The following is a 13,490-nucleotide window of genomic DNA, read 5'->3' on the forward strand; positions in this document are numbered from 1 at the left end:
GTCCCTCTGCTTTTAGAGTGGTCTCTCTCTTTCCTTAAGGAGAGGAGGCTTGGAAAGGTGGGAGGAAAAGAGCGACAAAGGGATTGGGGGGGGGGTCCATCCAGGGAGGCTGCAGAGCTATTGGGGTCAAAGGGGTCCCTTCGTGGGGTCGTCATCATCGGAATTGACTTGAGCCACTTTTCTGCACCTCCTCATCTGCCTTGAGCTGATTGGTGTCCCTGCAACCCTTTCCCTTGCAGGAGAGCCTCCTTTGGGGCCATAAGGAGAGCCAGGCCCCTCCGCAGAAGGGCTCCTCACAGCAGAAGGGCGTGCCCCACTTCCTGTCCCAGGTCTTGGGCCTCCCCAGTGACCCCATGCAGCCGTCCGTACCCTACGGCCCTCGGGCCTTCATCAGGGACATGGAAGTGAGTAGGGGTTGCGTAGTTCTGTCCGGGGTTGTTTGGGAGCTTCCTGGGTTTGCTAGGACATGGTTTTGGAACCTCCTGGGCTTCTCTAGTATGTTGTCATATGGGACCTGCATTGTTTATCTTTCCTTGTGCTTTGGAAGTTTCCAGGATTTTGCGATTATATTACTGTTTGGGAACGTTCTGGGTTTGCTAGTATATTCCCTTCATCAGGGACATCGATGCAATTTGCTGGCCAACTTGCTTCTTATCATCCAATTAAGTGACATCAGGCAGTTGTTTCTGCTTCAGCAGCAGCTCTTATCTTTATTTACATTTCATTCATTGCAATAACACTTACTCGTTAGCACAGTTACGATGCAAGAGAGGAAGAGACTGGTGACTGTTATATTTATGCCCCACTGTTAACAGCTCATTAATTCATTGTCCAGCCTCCTAGTCTATTGCAACATCTTCCATGTCTGTTCTATGCATGCTTCATAATCTTCCAAAGATTAACTCTTTCACAGCTAGCAGCATGGACATTTTAAACTTGGACAATATATTTTGACATTACACTGATTCCTTCCTTCCCTGCAGGATTTACTCTTCCGTCCCTTGGTATTGGAGGGCCTGACCTGCCACCGGGGCGAATTGCAGCGCCTCCTGGTGGCCTCCGAGGGCCAGCGTCGGCTCCTGAAGGGCTACCAAGCAGCTGTCTGCAACCGGAGCACAGCCCTGCGCAAGGAGCACTTTGGGAAGCTGGCGGTGGAGCTGAAGGAGCAGCTGGACGCCCCGAAGATCATCCGTCAGGTGAGGCTGGATGGCCATTTGTTGGGAGGGATCAGATTATGTTTTCCTCTGTGACAGAATTGGGTTGAACTGGATGGTCCTAGGATTCTGTGATATTATGTATCTATGACTGGATGGCCATCTTTTGGGAGTGCTTGGATGGTGTCCTTCCTGACAGAAGGGGGTTAGACTGGACTGCCCTTGGGGTTCCTTCTATGATGTATGGATGTGTGTGTGTATCTATATAAATAAAAATGTAATGTTCGTTTGTGGGATTAACAGAACTCAAAAACCACTGGACGAATTGACACCAAATTTGGACGCAATACACGTATCAGGTCAACAAGTGACCATCACTCATAAAGACACTGAAATACGCAGCGGAAGACTAAAATTACAGTGCATGTGCAAAACCATATATATATATATATATATATATACACACACACACACACACACACACACACGCACATACAAATACACAAAACACACATGCACAGACTGGGCCACAGCAATGCATGGCAGGGGACGGCTAGTATGTGTGTGTATGTATATATGTGTGTATATATAAACACATCATGAGAAGAAAGGAAAGCTTAGAGAAGAGAATGATGCTTGGGAAAACGGAAGAGGGGCCGACCAAGGGCAAGATGGATGGATGACATCCTTGAAGTGACTGGATTGACCTTGAAGGAGCTGGGGGTGGTGACGGCTGACAGGGAGCTCTGGCATGGGCTGGTCTATGAGGTCATGAAGAGTCAGAAACGACTGAATGAATGAACAACAAATATATAATCACATATATATAACATTAATATATCACATCATTCATATACTGCCCTGAGTCGCCTTCGGGCTGAAATGGGCGGGATAGAAATAATGTAAAAAAATAAATAAATATGCATACACATACATATATATATATATCATATCTGTCAGTCATATCTCTGGCTTCTGGGAGGGATTGCATGCTGCCTTCCTTCATGACAGGATGGGACTGGGCTGAATATTTATTTATTCATTTCTTTACTATATTTATATACTGCCCCTCTCAGCACACAGGCGACTCAGGGCATTTACAGTCAACACCAAAAACATAAAATACTATTAAAACAGTTAATTCAAATTTAAAACCAGATAGAACAATCAATATCAATAAAAACATGTATCAGTTCGAGTCTCATAGTTAAAAGCATTATCCAATAGCGTCGTCCACTTTGAAGTCCCTTCCAACTTTAGGATTCTGTTATATATTTGTGTGTGTGTGTGTGTGTTTGTGTACATACACACACACATATATCAGTCTCAACCATATCTATGTATCCTATCCATGGCCACCGATCTATGACTGGATGGCCATCTTTTGGGAAGGCTTGGATGATGTCCTTCCTGACAGAAGGAGGTTCGAGTGGATGGCCCTTGGAGTTCCATCCATGATGTATGTATGTGTATAGATGTGTGTGTGTGTTTATATATATCTGTGTATCCTATCCATGACCACCTATCTATGGCTGGATGGCCATCTGTCGGGAGAGATGGGCAGTGTCCTCCTGCCCAGCCAAAGGGGTGGAGCCAGATGGCCTTTGGGTGCCCCTTCTCCTCTACCTTCCCTTTTGTGTCCATAGCTGCGACTTGACGAGATCAATGCCTCGGAGGAGGCCGTTGGGGGGCGCCTGCACTCCCTACTGGAGGACCTGCTGGCCCTGCAAACGGTGCTGCGAGAGGTGGACGTCCTCTCGGCTTTGGCCCGGCTGCTGCCCCAAGGAGCCTGTGCGTCCGCCGCTGCCCGAGGAGGAGCCCCCTTCGGCCCCACGGCCGCCAACGCCACCAGCCTTAGCGCCAACTTCTCCCTGGGTGCCAATGCCAGCGTTATTGAGGAGGAAGAGGCGCAGGAGCAGGAGGGCAGGGAGCCCCCCACAGCAGAGGACCCCCGCGGACAGTACGCTGCCTTTGTCCAGCTCTGGGCCGGGCTGCAGCCCATCCTTTGCGGAAACAACCGGTATGGAGCCCCAGCAACAGGGGCCATAGGGCCACATTGGGATATGGCTCTGGGAAGCACGTGGATGGAGCAAAACATTATTATTATTCATTATATTATTATATTACTAGTATTACTATTACCGTATATACTCAAGTATAAGATTAGTTTTTCAGCCCTTTTTTAGGCTGAAAAAGCCCCCCTTGGCTTATACTCGAATCAAAGTTATTTATTATTTTACTGTTATTATTAGTATTAATATTATTATATTTCCATATTTTATTCTATTATTTTAACACATTTATTTTTACTCTATTTATTGTTATTATATTTATTATTTTAGCCTATTATTATTAAATTTATTATTTTACTCTATTATTGTTATTAAATTTATTATTTTGCTCTGTTATTACTGTTATTACATTTCTATTATTTTACTCTATTATTATTTTATTACAGTTATTATTTATCTTTATTTTTGGAAGGACATTTACATTGAAGAAGGTTAGAATAATTGTCTAATCAGAGCTGGAGAGTCTTTGACTTAAATTACAGTTTTATGTAAATATTCAAAAACGTTTAACCCACTGATGGGTCAATTAATGTAATTTTATTGGTATCTATTTTTATTTTGAAATTGACCCATAGCTGCTGCATTTCCCACCCTGGGAATAAATTTTCCTAGTTTTTTTGTGGTAAAACTAGGTGCCTCGGCTTATATTTTTTCGGCTTATACTCGAGTATATACCCTAATATAAATAAATTGATAATATAATATAAATTTAAAAGTAGGCTATGTTGTTGTTTATTCGTTCTGATTCTTCATGACTATAAATACAATAAATATAAAGGCTATAAATGCAATAAATATAATAATAATAATAATATAAATACATTGATGAGGATGATAAGGCCCATACAAAACATGGAAGCTTGGAGAAAGCAAATAGCCGTAGTTTCAGGTGGGTTTGTGCCTTTGGGTTGAACCCGAAATCCAATTGGAGGGTGTTTTGCAGAGATTGAACCATCCCAAGGGCTGCCTTTGACCAGCCTATGCATCCCAATGTATATCTGTATGTGTCTTCATAACCTCTGTAGGACCATTGAGCCGGAGGCCCTGAAGCAGGGCAACATGAGTTCCCTGGGTTTCACCAGCAAAGAGCAGCGCAACCTGGGGCTCCTTGTCCACCTGATGACCAGCAACCCCAAGATCCTTTATGCTCCCGTTGGTACCGAGGCGGACAGGGTCATCCTCAAGGTCAGGAGACTACCAAGAATGAAAGCAAGAGAGGGGGCTGATGGGAGTGACGGTCGGTCCTGACTTCCTTTGTCCTTCCCTCTCAGGCCAACGAGACCTTTGCCTTTGTAGGCAACGTAACCCGCTTTGCCCAGGGGTGGCTCAATGTTTCGGCCCAGATCCGTGGCTTTTTGGAGGAAGGCAAGCTCCAGGAACGGATCCGGCGGCTGCGCGAGGTACGGACCCCGCCTGGGAATGGTCCCTGGGTCCTCTGTGGGAGGTTGTAGTGCAGAGGCCCCACTTCTTGTGTCTCCCCTCTTCCTCCTCGCAGGTGGCAGCTGACCTCCAGAAGCACCCGGAGGCCCTGAACGCCTCGGATGGTGACCTCCTTCACCGCTTCCTGGAGAGCGACTTCTCTCTGCCCAACGCCAGCGCCCTCCTCTCCCAGCTGGACGCCATTGACAACGCGGCCTGTGGCTGGGCCCAGTTCATGGCCAAGGTGGGAGACATCCCTCGCTGTCACTGTTACACCCCCCCCCCCTCAAGGCAGGAAGGAATCCTGACCCCCTGTTCATCTTCCTCAGGTCAGTGTGGACATCTTCAAGGGCTTCCCTGATGAGGAGAGCATTGTCAACTACACCCTCAACCAAGCCTACCAAGACAACGTCACCGTCTTTGCCAGTACGGAAACCCCTGTAACGTTCTGAGCTCTGGGGCCCAGGAGAAGGCTGGGCTGGTGGTTGTGGCGTGGCCTCTGCAGCTCTGCTGGACACTCACTTCCATCGTTCCCAAGTGCCGCTAGGATTCTTCAGCTAGCGTCCATGAGATGCTATTGAGATCATGTCTGAGGGACTTCATCTTAGCGACTCTGAGCTGCCCATGGTTGAGATATTCTGATTAAGGTGTATTGAGGTGCCATTGAGACCCAGGCTGAGATCTTTCAGCTGTGCCTGGGATCTGTTGTGATGTGACGGCTTTGAGGCCCATGGTTGAGGGTCTTCTGAAATCATTCATTGAGATGCCATTGAGACCCAGATCAAGGGCCTTCTGATATAGTTCATTGAGATGCCATTGAGATCCAGGTAGAGGTTCTTCTGATATAGTTCACTGTGATGCCATTGAGAGTTAGATTGAGACTCTTCTGATATTGTTCATTGAGACGCCATTGAAATCCAGGTTAAGGGCCTTCTGATACCGTTCATTGATACGCCACTGAGACCCAGGTTAAGGATCTTCTGATACCATTCATTAAGATACCCTTGAGATCCAAGTTGTGAGTCTTCTGATATAGTTCATTGAGATGCCATTGAGATTCATGGTTGAGGGTCTTCAGACATAGTTCATTGAGATTCCATTGAGACCAAGGTTGAGGGTCTTCAGACGTTTTACTGAGATGCCCTTGAGATCCAAGTTGTGGGTCTTCATATATAGTTAATTGAGATGCCAATGAGATTCATGGTTGAGGATCTTCTGATATCATTCACTCAGATGCCATTAATACCCAGGTTGAGGGTCTTCAGACATAGTTCACTGAGATACCTTTGAGATCCAAGTTGTTGGTCTTCATATATAGCTAACTAAGATGCCATAGAGCAATGGTTCTCAACCTGTGGGTCCCCAGGTGTTTTGACCTGCAACTCCCAGAAGTCCCTGCCAGTTTACCAGCCATTAGGATTTCTGGGAGTTGAAGGCCAAAACATCTAGGGACCCACAGGTTGAAAACTACTACCATAGAGATTCATGGTTGAGGGTCTTCTGATATCATTCATTGAGATGCCATTGAGACCCAAGTTGAGATTTTTCAGCTGCGGCTGGGATCCTTGGTGATATGGCACCCTTGAGATCCTTGGTTGGGCTCTAACAGCTGTGGTTGTAATTTATTGGTGCCCATGGTTGGGATCCCTCAACCGTGGCTGTGATCAGAGTCCTGCAGCTGGGGTCTAGTGGAGTCCTGGGATAGGCAGTGGTCCCAGAGGTCCGAAGGGATGCCCTGAAGGCCCTCAATGGCCCTCCGTTCTCTGTTTTCCCTCAAAAGGCGTGATCTTCCAGACCCGGAAGGATGGCAGCCTCCCTCCCCATGTCATGTACAAGATCCGGCAGAACTCCAGCTTCACAGAGAAGACCAACGAGATCCGGAGGGCCTACTGGCGGCCCGGGCCCAACACCGGTGGACGGTTCTACTTCCTGTACGGCTTTGTGTGGATCCAAGGTCAGCCTTCCAAGCTCTCTTCTGTCCTCCTGTCTTCCCTTCTTCCTGGTCCAGAGGGATTCAGTCCTCCAAAGAGATATGCATCGTTTGTCTACCACTCGCTGCTTTTTTTTTTTCACAGACATGATGGAGCGTGCTATTATCAACACCTTCGTTGGTCACGACGTTGTCGAACCCGGGAACTACGTGCAAATGTTTCCGTATCCGTGTTACACGCGAGATGAGTGAGTCTCTAGGCACAGATTGGCTCATGCCTTAAAAGGGAGCTTTCATATTGGAAATGGGCAAAGCTCCAGGAAAGGAAAAGAAAGCGTCCATCGTTCCATTGATTGAAAGAGCATGACCTGAATCAAGGAAATGGATATGGATTGTTTTAATTAATTAGGAATAATTTTGGAATGAATTGTGAGCAAGCTTTTGCTTGCAAAATACTCCCAATAAATGAAGGAATAGATGAATGAACATGAATGATGGAATGAATTGATGCATTGATGAATAGATTGATGTATGTATGGATATGAATGTATTGATGAATGAATGAATGGAAGAATGAATGCCTGAATGGATGAATGAATTGATGGATATATAAATGGATGACTGGGTGGATAGGTGGATGGATGGATGGATGGATGAATGTCTGGATGGATCGATAAATGCATAAATAAATGGATGGATTGATGAATAAATGACTGAATAGATGGAAGGATACCTCTATGAGTGTATCAATGTGGGTCTGTGATTGACATCTGCGCCTGTCTTGCCAATGATCCACCTCTTCTTCCCCACAGCTTTCTGTTTGTGATTGAGCACATGATGCCCCTCTGCATGGTCATCTCCTGGGTCTATTCGGTGGCCATGATGATCCAGCACATTGTGGCGGAGAAGGAGCACCGCCTGAAGGAGGTAAGGCTTCTCCCTCTTCAGTCCTGGATGCTCCAAGTTCCGGTCCGAACTGCAAGGGAAGCTCCAGTATGGCACCTCTCCCTCTCCCTCCTTTGCAGGTGATGAAGATGATGGGGCTCAACAATGCCGTCCACTGGGTGGCCTGGTTCATCACTGGCTTTGTTCAGCTGTCCATCTCAGTTACGGCGCTGACTGCCATCTTGAAGTACGGCAAGGTCCTCATGCACAGCGACGTCTTCATCATCTGGCTCTTCCTGGCCATTTATGCTGTGGCCACCATCATGTTCTGGTGAGTCCCGGGAAGGAAAGAAACAAGGGAGGGGTGACCAATGGCATGAGAGAGCAATGGTCAACACACTGTTATGGATAGGGTTGCATCTTGACTGCTACAGCCTTCTCTGTGTGGGACTGGCCTTGAAAACTGCCCTCCCAGTGAATGGCTTTGCCCAGAAGTGAAGCCAAAGATCAGTGAGCTATGACTTCCCTCCATCTAGACACTTATCTTCCTATGGATGCAGCCTAGAATCGCATTGGCCTTTTCCACTGTAGTATCACACTTTTGGCTCCTGTTACGCTTGTGGCCCATTAAGTTTCCTAGGTCTCTTTCCAAGCCAATTCCATATCGTATTCCATGGGGTGGGATTTGCATTTCCGTCCCTTTCTTTCCCTCCGCAGCTTCCTCATCTCGGTGCTCTACTCCAAAGCCAAGCTGGCCTCAGCGTGCGGCGGCATCATCTACTTCCTGAGCTACGTCCCTTATATGTACGTCGCCATCCGCGAAGAAGTGGCCCATGACAAGATCACTGCCTTTGAGAAGTGCATCGCGGTGAGTTGAAGACCTCCCTCTCCTTGGTCCTGGGTTCAGATTCAAACTTCCAGGAGCCTCTTTTGTGTCTGGCTGCCTTCCAAGTTTGGATCTTGACCAAATAGGGAAAGGTTCTCCTCTTTGGTTTGTCTGAAAAGGGACCAAGTTCAAGTCTTGTGTGTGCACCCTCAAGTCAGCTTATTATGTTCATTGCTGTTATTGTTCTGTCACCATCATTATAGCATTATTATTTTAATAGCATTATTATATTAATATATTTGGCATCATTTTATTATCATTATGATCATTATGATCATGTTTTAATATATCATCATTATGTTCTGTTATTATATTACCATCTATTATTATATATTACACCAACATATTATTATTATTATCATCATCCTATTATATTACATTTATTATAATATCATCATTATATTATTATTGTTACATTATTATATTGCCATCTATTATAATAATGAATTATCACTGTCATTATATATTATTATTATTATGTTATTATATTACCATCTATTATAATATCACCATCATTATATTATTATCGTTATATTATTATATTAAAATCTATTGTTATATTGTGTTATCAACATCATTATATGTTTGTAACTATTATATTATTATTATTACATCATCACTATATTTTAATATCATTGGCATTATTATTAATATATTTGGCATCATTGTATTATCATTATGATCAAGACGATCATTATTAATATATTATATCAACATCATTATATTATTATTTTATTATATTACTTTATTATTATATATTATCACCGATATTATTATTATCATTATATTATTATATCACCATCATTATATTATTATCATTATATTATTGTTGTTATTATCATATCATTATCATTATTATTGTTATTATATCATCACTATATTTTTAATATCATTGACATTATTATTATTATTATTATTATTATTATTATTATTATTTGATACCCAACAAGATAGCCTCCAAAATCTGAACCAGAGCTGGCTCTGTTTTACTTCCAAGGTCAAGACAGGGTCTGGTACCTTTAGAGTTTTTTTAAGGACAGCCCGTTCCTTGAAGGCAAAGGACGTTTGATTTCTTGGTGGCCCCACTGACCGTTCTCTCTCTGTCTCTTTCATTTCGCCACCCAGTCGCTGATGTCCACCACAGCTTTTGGCCTGGGCGCCAAGTACTTTGCCCTCTATGAAGTGGCTGGCGTGGGCATCCAGTGGCGCACCTTCAGCCAGTCACCGGTGGAAGGGGATGACTTCAACCTCCTGCTCTCCATGATGATGCTGGGCATCGACGCGGCTGTCTACGGGGTCCTTACTTGGTACATCGAGGCCGTGCACCCAGGTGCGTTTGGGCAGGACATTCCTAGGGAACTTTTGCATTGCGAGCGTTCCATCGACTGCTAGTGGTTTTCCAGTGGTGTGCTTTGCAAATGAGGAGGTGTGGCCATGCAAATGTGTCTGCACTGTTGTGCTTCCCTTCCGCCAGGCATGTATGGCCTGCCCCGGCCCTGGTACTTCCCGCTGCAGAAGTCCTATTGGCTGGGCAATGGACGCATCGAGACATGGGAGTGGACGTGGCCCTGGTCAAGGGCCGCCCGGCTGAGTGTCATGGAGGAGGACCAAGCCTGCGCCATGGAGAGCCGCCGGATGGGTGAGACTCCCTACGCAATTATTATTATTATTATTATTATTATTATTATTATTATTATTTGGCATCAGAAATTCCGGTTTCCAAGCTTGTTTCCTGTACTGATGGGAAAGAAAAACTGCTATTGTAATTCACTGTTCTGTCACTAGGTGGCAGTCGGAGCATAGTTTGCAGAAGAACCAGAGGACAAAATCTTGTATGTTTCCATGTTGAAAAAATGCTGTTTCCTGCACAAATCAACCACCTCTGAATTTTAGACAGAACAAAAATTGCTTTTTGACTATTTTCCAAATATTTTTGAAAGTTCTTTCTCAAACTGCTACACATGTTACAGTACCTAATAATAATAATGATAATAATTATAATAGTAGCAATAATAATTTGCTATAAATCTTGGAAATACATCACTGGGAGAATGCAGTAATAATAACAAAAATGTATTCTTTTTCTAATACGTTATTGTTGTTGTTACAAAGAAAAAGAAGAATACATATTTGTATTTTTATTATATTTTTCCAGTGATTTATTTCTATGATTTATAGCAAATTATTGTTGTTGTTATTATTATTAATATTATTTTTGCCCTGCTTTTGTACCAGAATTCAGATCAAAAATTTAAAAAACCATACAATGTGTGTGTGTGTTTATATGTACTCTTTCCATCCCGAATTGCTGATCCATCCTGGAAATAAATCAGCCCTCAATTTACAATGCGTTATCATTATGGTGACTGTTTTTTGTCAGAACTGAGACCTACTTAAATAAACAAAAGTATATAAAATGTCTGTTTACTATAATCAACATGGTTATTGTATGACATCAGAAACTCTGATTTTCAAATTTGTTCCATCTCTTGAGAGATTTTTAAAAATTGCTTTCAGAGATTGTAATTTACAGTTCTGCCACTAGGTGTCGGTAGAGTGCTGTTGAGGCTCAGTTTGCAGGAGAACCAAGGGAATGGGCAAAACCATAATCATTCGCAATATATGTAGAGGGATGATTATATGTGTGTGTACGTGTGTGTTTTTTGTCCTCCCTGCAGAGGAGACCCGGGGCATTGAGGAGGAGCCCACCCACCTCCCGCTGGTTGTCTGCATTGACAAACTGACCAAGATCTACAAGACGGACAAGAAGATGGCTCTTAACAAGCTGAGCCTGAACCTCTATGAGAACCAGGTGGTCTCCTTCTTGGGCCACAATGGAGCTGGGAAGACCACCACCATGTGAGTGACCACCCTCCTCTTTGGGGGTGTTTTTAAGGGGGGGGTGCGGTACCTCCTATTAAGGGGGCATTTGATATTGGAGACGATAACCCTCAGAATCCAGTGGGTAGTGCATTATGGGAGCTGTAGTTCTGCAAAAGTAACATCCCACAAGACAGCTTGTCAATATCATGTTTCCAATATAAAAACTGTAATTGTAATTCACTGTCCTGTCACTAGGGGCCAGTAGAGAGCTGATGCGGCTTTGCAGGAGAAACAAGACAGGGCACAATTGGAGATGGATTCATTGTCCATCTTAGGGGCCTCCTCCATGATCTTGACAACATCTTCCTTCCCTCCAGGTCCATCTTGACGGGGCTTTTCCCTCCGACCTCAGGGTCGGCCACCATTTATGGCCACGACATCCGGACCGAGATGGACGAGATCCGGAAGAACCTGGGGATGTGTCCACAACACAACGTCCTCTTCGACAAGCTGACCGTGGACGAACACCTCTGGTTCTACTCCCAGCTGAAAGGCATGGCCCAAGAGGAGCTCCGCAAGGAGATGCACAAGTAAGTGTGTCCTGTCCCCGGTGGCTCGGGGCCTTGTGGAACTATAACTCCCAGGGTTTTCCATAGTATCAAGTGGTGTCTTAGCTGCCTTGGCTCAACTCTACAGAGTCCTGGGATTTGTAGTCTAGTAAGGCACTTACACTTTTGAACAGAGTAGGTGCAGGACCATGCGAAACTACAACTCCCAGGGTTCCATTGTATTGTACCATTCAGTTAAAATTGTGTCACCCTATGTTTGCTGGGGTTTTTTTTCCTATTTTTAATGGTCCTGCATTGAATCCTTTCAATTCAATGTATGATATTACTATTATTATACAATATTATTATATTATACCATACTATATTATAATATTATTTTAGATTATTTTTTATTAATTTTTTAAATTGCATTCTTAACTCAGCGCAATTTAAAACCCATAGCATTTGAGTATTAGATTCAGCAAACCAGTGTATGGAAATCCCGTAAAAGACTTTAAAATTCTTAAAAGTAATCATAAACTCAGCGGATTGTATCTTAACATTTTCAAACTTTTGTTAACGAAAATGGATAAGGATAGATCATATAAACCGCCATTGGGAGGGATGCGCTCCCCAGCCTGCCCTCCCCTTCCTTGCCACAAGGGGCCGCCGGAGATCAAACCAGGAAAAAGTTAGTTTACCGTGATGCAACTAAGGATTTGGGGGAAAGGCACAGACTTGGTGACCTCTGTTGACCCCGGTCCTGCTACCCCTCCAGGATGATTGAGGACCTGGAGCTGACCCACAAGCGCCACTCCTTGGTGCAGACCTTGTCTGGAGGGATGAAGAGGAAGCTGTCGGTGGCCATCGCCTTCGTGGGGGGTTCCCGGGCCGTCATCTTGGACGAACCCACGGCGGGAGTGGACCCTTATGCCCGAAGGGCCATCTGGGACCTTATCCTCAAGTACAAGCCAGGTAAGGAAGAGAAGTTGGGGAGGAACCATGACCTTATAGAGAAGGCCCCCCACGATGGCGGGACCAGGTTTCGCTAGCAATGTGCTCTGTCTTCCAGGCAGTTCTGTGGTCTCCTTCCCCAGAGATGCCTTGGAGGACCTCACAGATTCCTAGACTGGGGTCCTACCTAGGAAACTCTGGGTCCTCCAATGCAAATCAGTAGACTGGACGTGAGGAAATGTGATGGCCTTTGGTCATGTGCAGTTTCATTGGAAATATTATATAGTAATTATATTTTTAATTATAGTAATAATAGTTCCAATGGATAGTAATATATGAATTTTGCATATCTTTCTGTGTATGTGAGTGTATGTATGTATGTATATATATATATAAGTATCCACGGTCTAGAATCATAGAATCATAGAGTTGGAAGAGACCTCATGGGCCATCCAGTCCAACCCCCTGCCAAGAAGCAGGAATATTGCATTCAAATCACCCCTGACCGATGGCCATTCAGCCTCTGTTTAAAAGCTTCCAAAGAAGGAGCCTCCACCACACTCTGGGGCAGAGAGTTCCACTGCTGAACGGCTCTCACAGTCAGGAAGTTCTTCCTCATGTTCAGATGGAATCTCCTCTCTTGTAGTTTGAAGCCATTGTTCCGCGTCCTAGTCTCCAAGGAAGCAGGTCTACCCACAGTTTCATTGGAAATATTATTATAATTGATACTAATTATAATTATTAATGATAATATATTTCCAATGGACAATAACATATGAATTATATATATAATAATAATATATTATTATAATATAATAA

General features: G+C 44.1%; 1 protein-coding gene across 1 annotated transcript in view; it reads left to right on the forward strand.

Annotated features, from left to right (window-relative positions):
• The window catches only part of ABCA2 (ATP binding cassette subfamily A member 2), a 55,532-nt gene that overhangs the window by 17,576 nt on the left and 24,466 nt on the right, over positions 1–13,490 (forward strand). The window contains exons 7-23 of the mRNA XM_067471897.1: positions 240–404; positions 984–1,196; positions 2,801–3,174; positions 4,252–4,411; positions 4,498–4,626; positions 4,722–4,889; positions 4,975–5,071; positions 6,426–6,599; positions 6,721–6,823; positions 7,388–7,502; positions 7,601–7,791; positions 8,178–8,328; positions 9,472–9,676; positions 9,821–9,985; positions 11,025–11,205; positions 11,547–11,759; positions 12,496–12,692. Coding sequence (XP_067327998.1) covers positions 240–404; positions 984–1,196; positions 2,801–3,174; positions 4,252–4,411; positions 4,498–4,626; positions 4,722–4,889; positions 4,975–5,071; positions 6,426–6,599; positions 6,721–6,823; positions 7,388–7,502; positions 7,601–7,791; positions 8,178–8,328; positions 9,472–9,676; positions 9,821–9,985; positions 11,025–11,205; positions 11,547–11,759; positions 12,496–12,692 — 3,001 coding nt within the window. The remainder of the gene's footprint in view (positions 1–239; positions 405–983; positions 1,197–2,800; positions 3,175–4,251; positions 4,412–4,497; positions 4,627–4,721; positions 4,890–4,974; positions 5,072–6,425; positions 6,600–6,720; positions 6,824–7,387; positions 7,503–7,600; positions 7,792–8,177; positions 8,329–9,471; positions 9,677–9,820; positions 9,986–11,024; positions 11,206–11,546; positions 11,760–12,495; positions 12,693–13,490) is intronic.

Source organism: Anolis sagrei, chromosome 11 (genome assembly GCF_037176765.1).
Source record: "Anolis sagrei isolate rAnoSag1 chromosome 11, rAnoSag1.mat, whole genome shotgun sequence".
NCBI lineage: Eukaryota > Metazoa > Chordata > Lepidosauria > Squamata > Dactyloidae > Anolis > Anolis sagrei.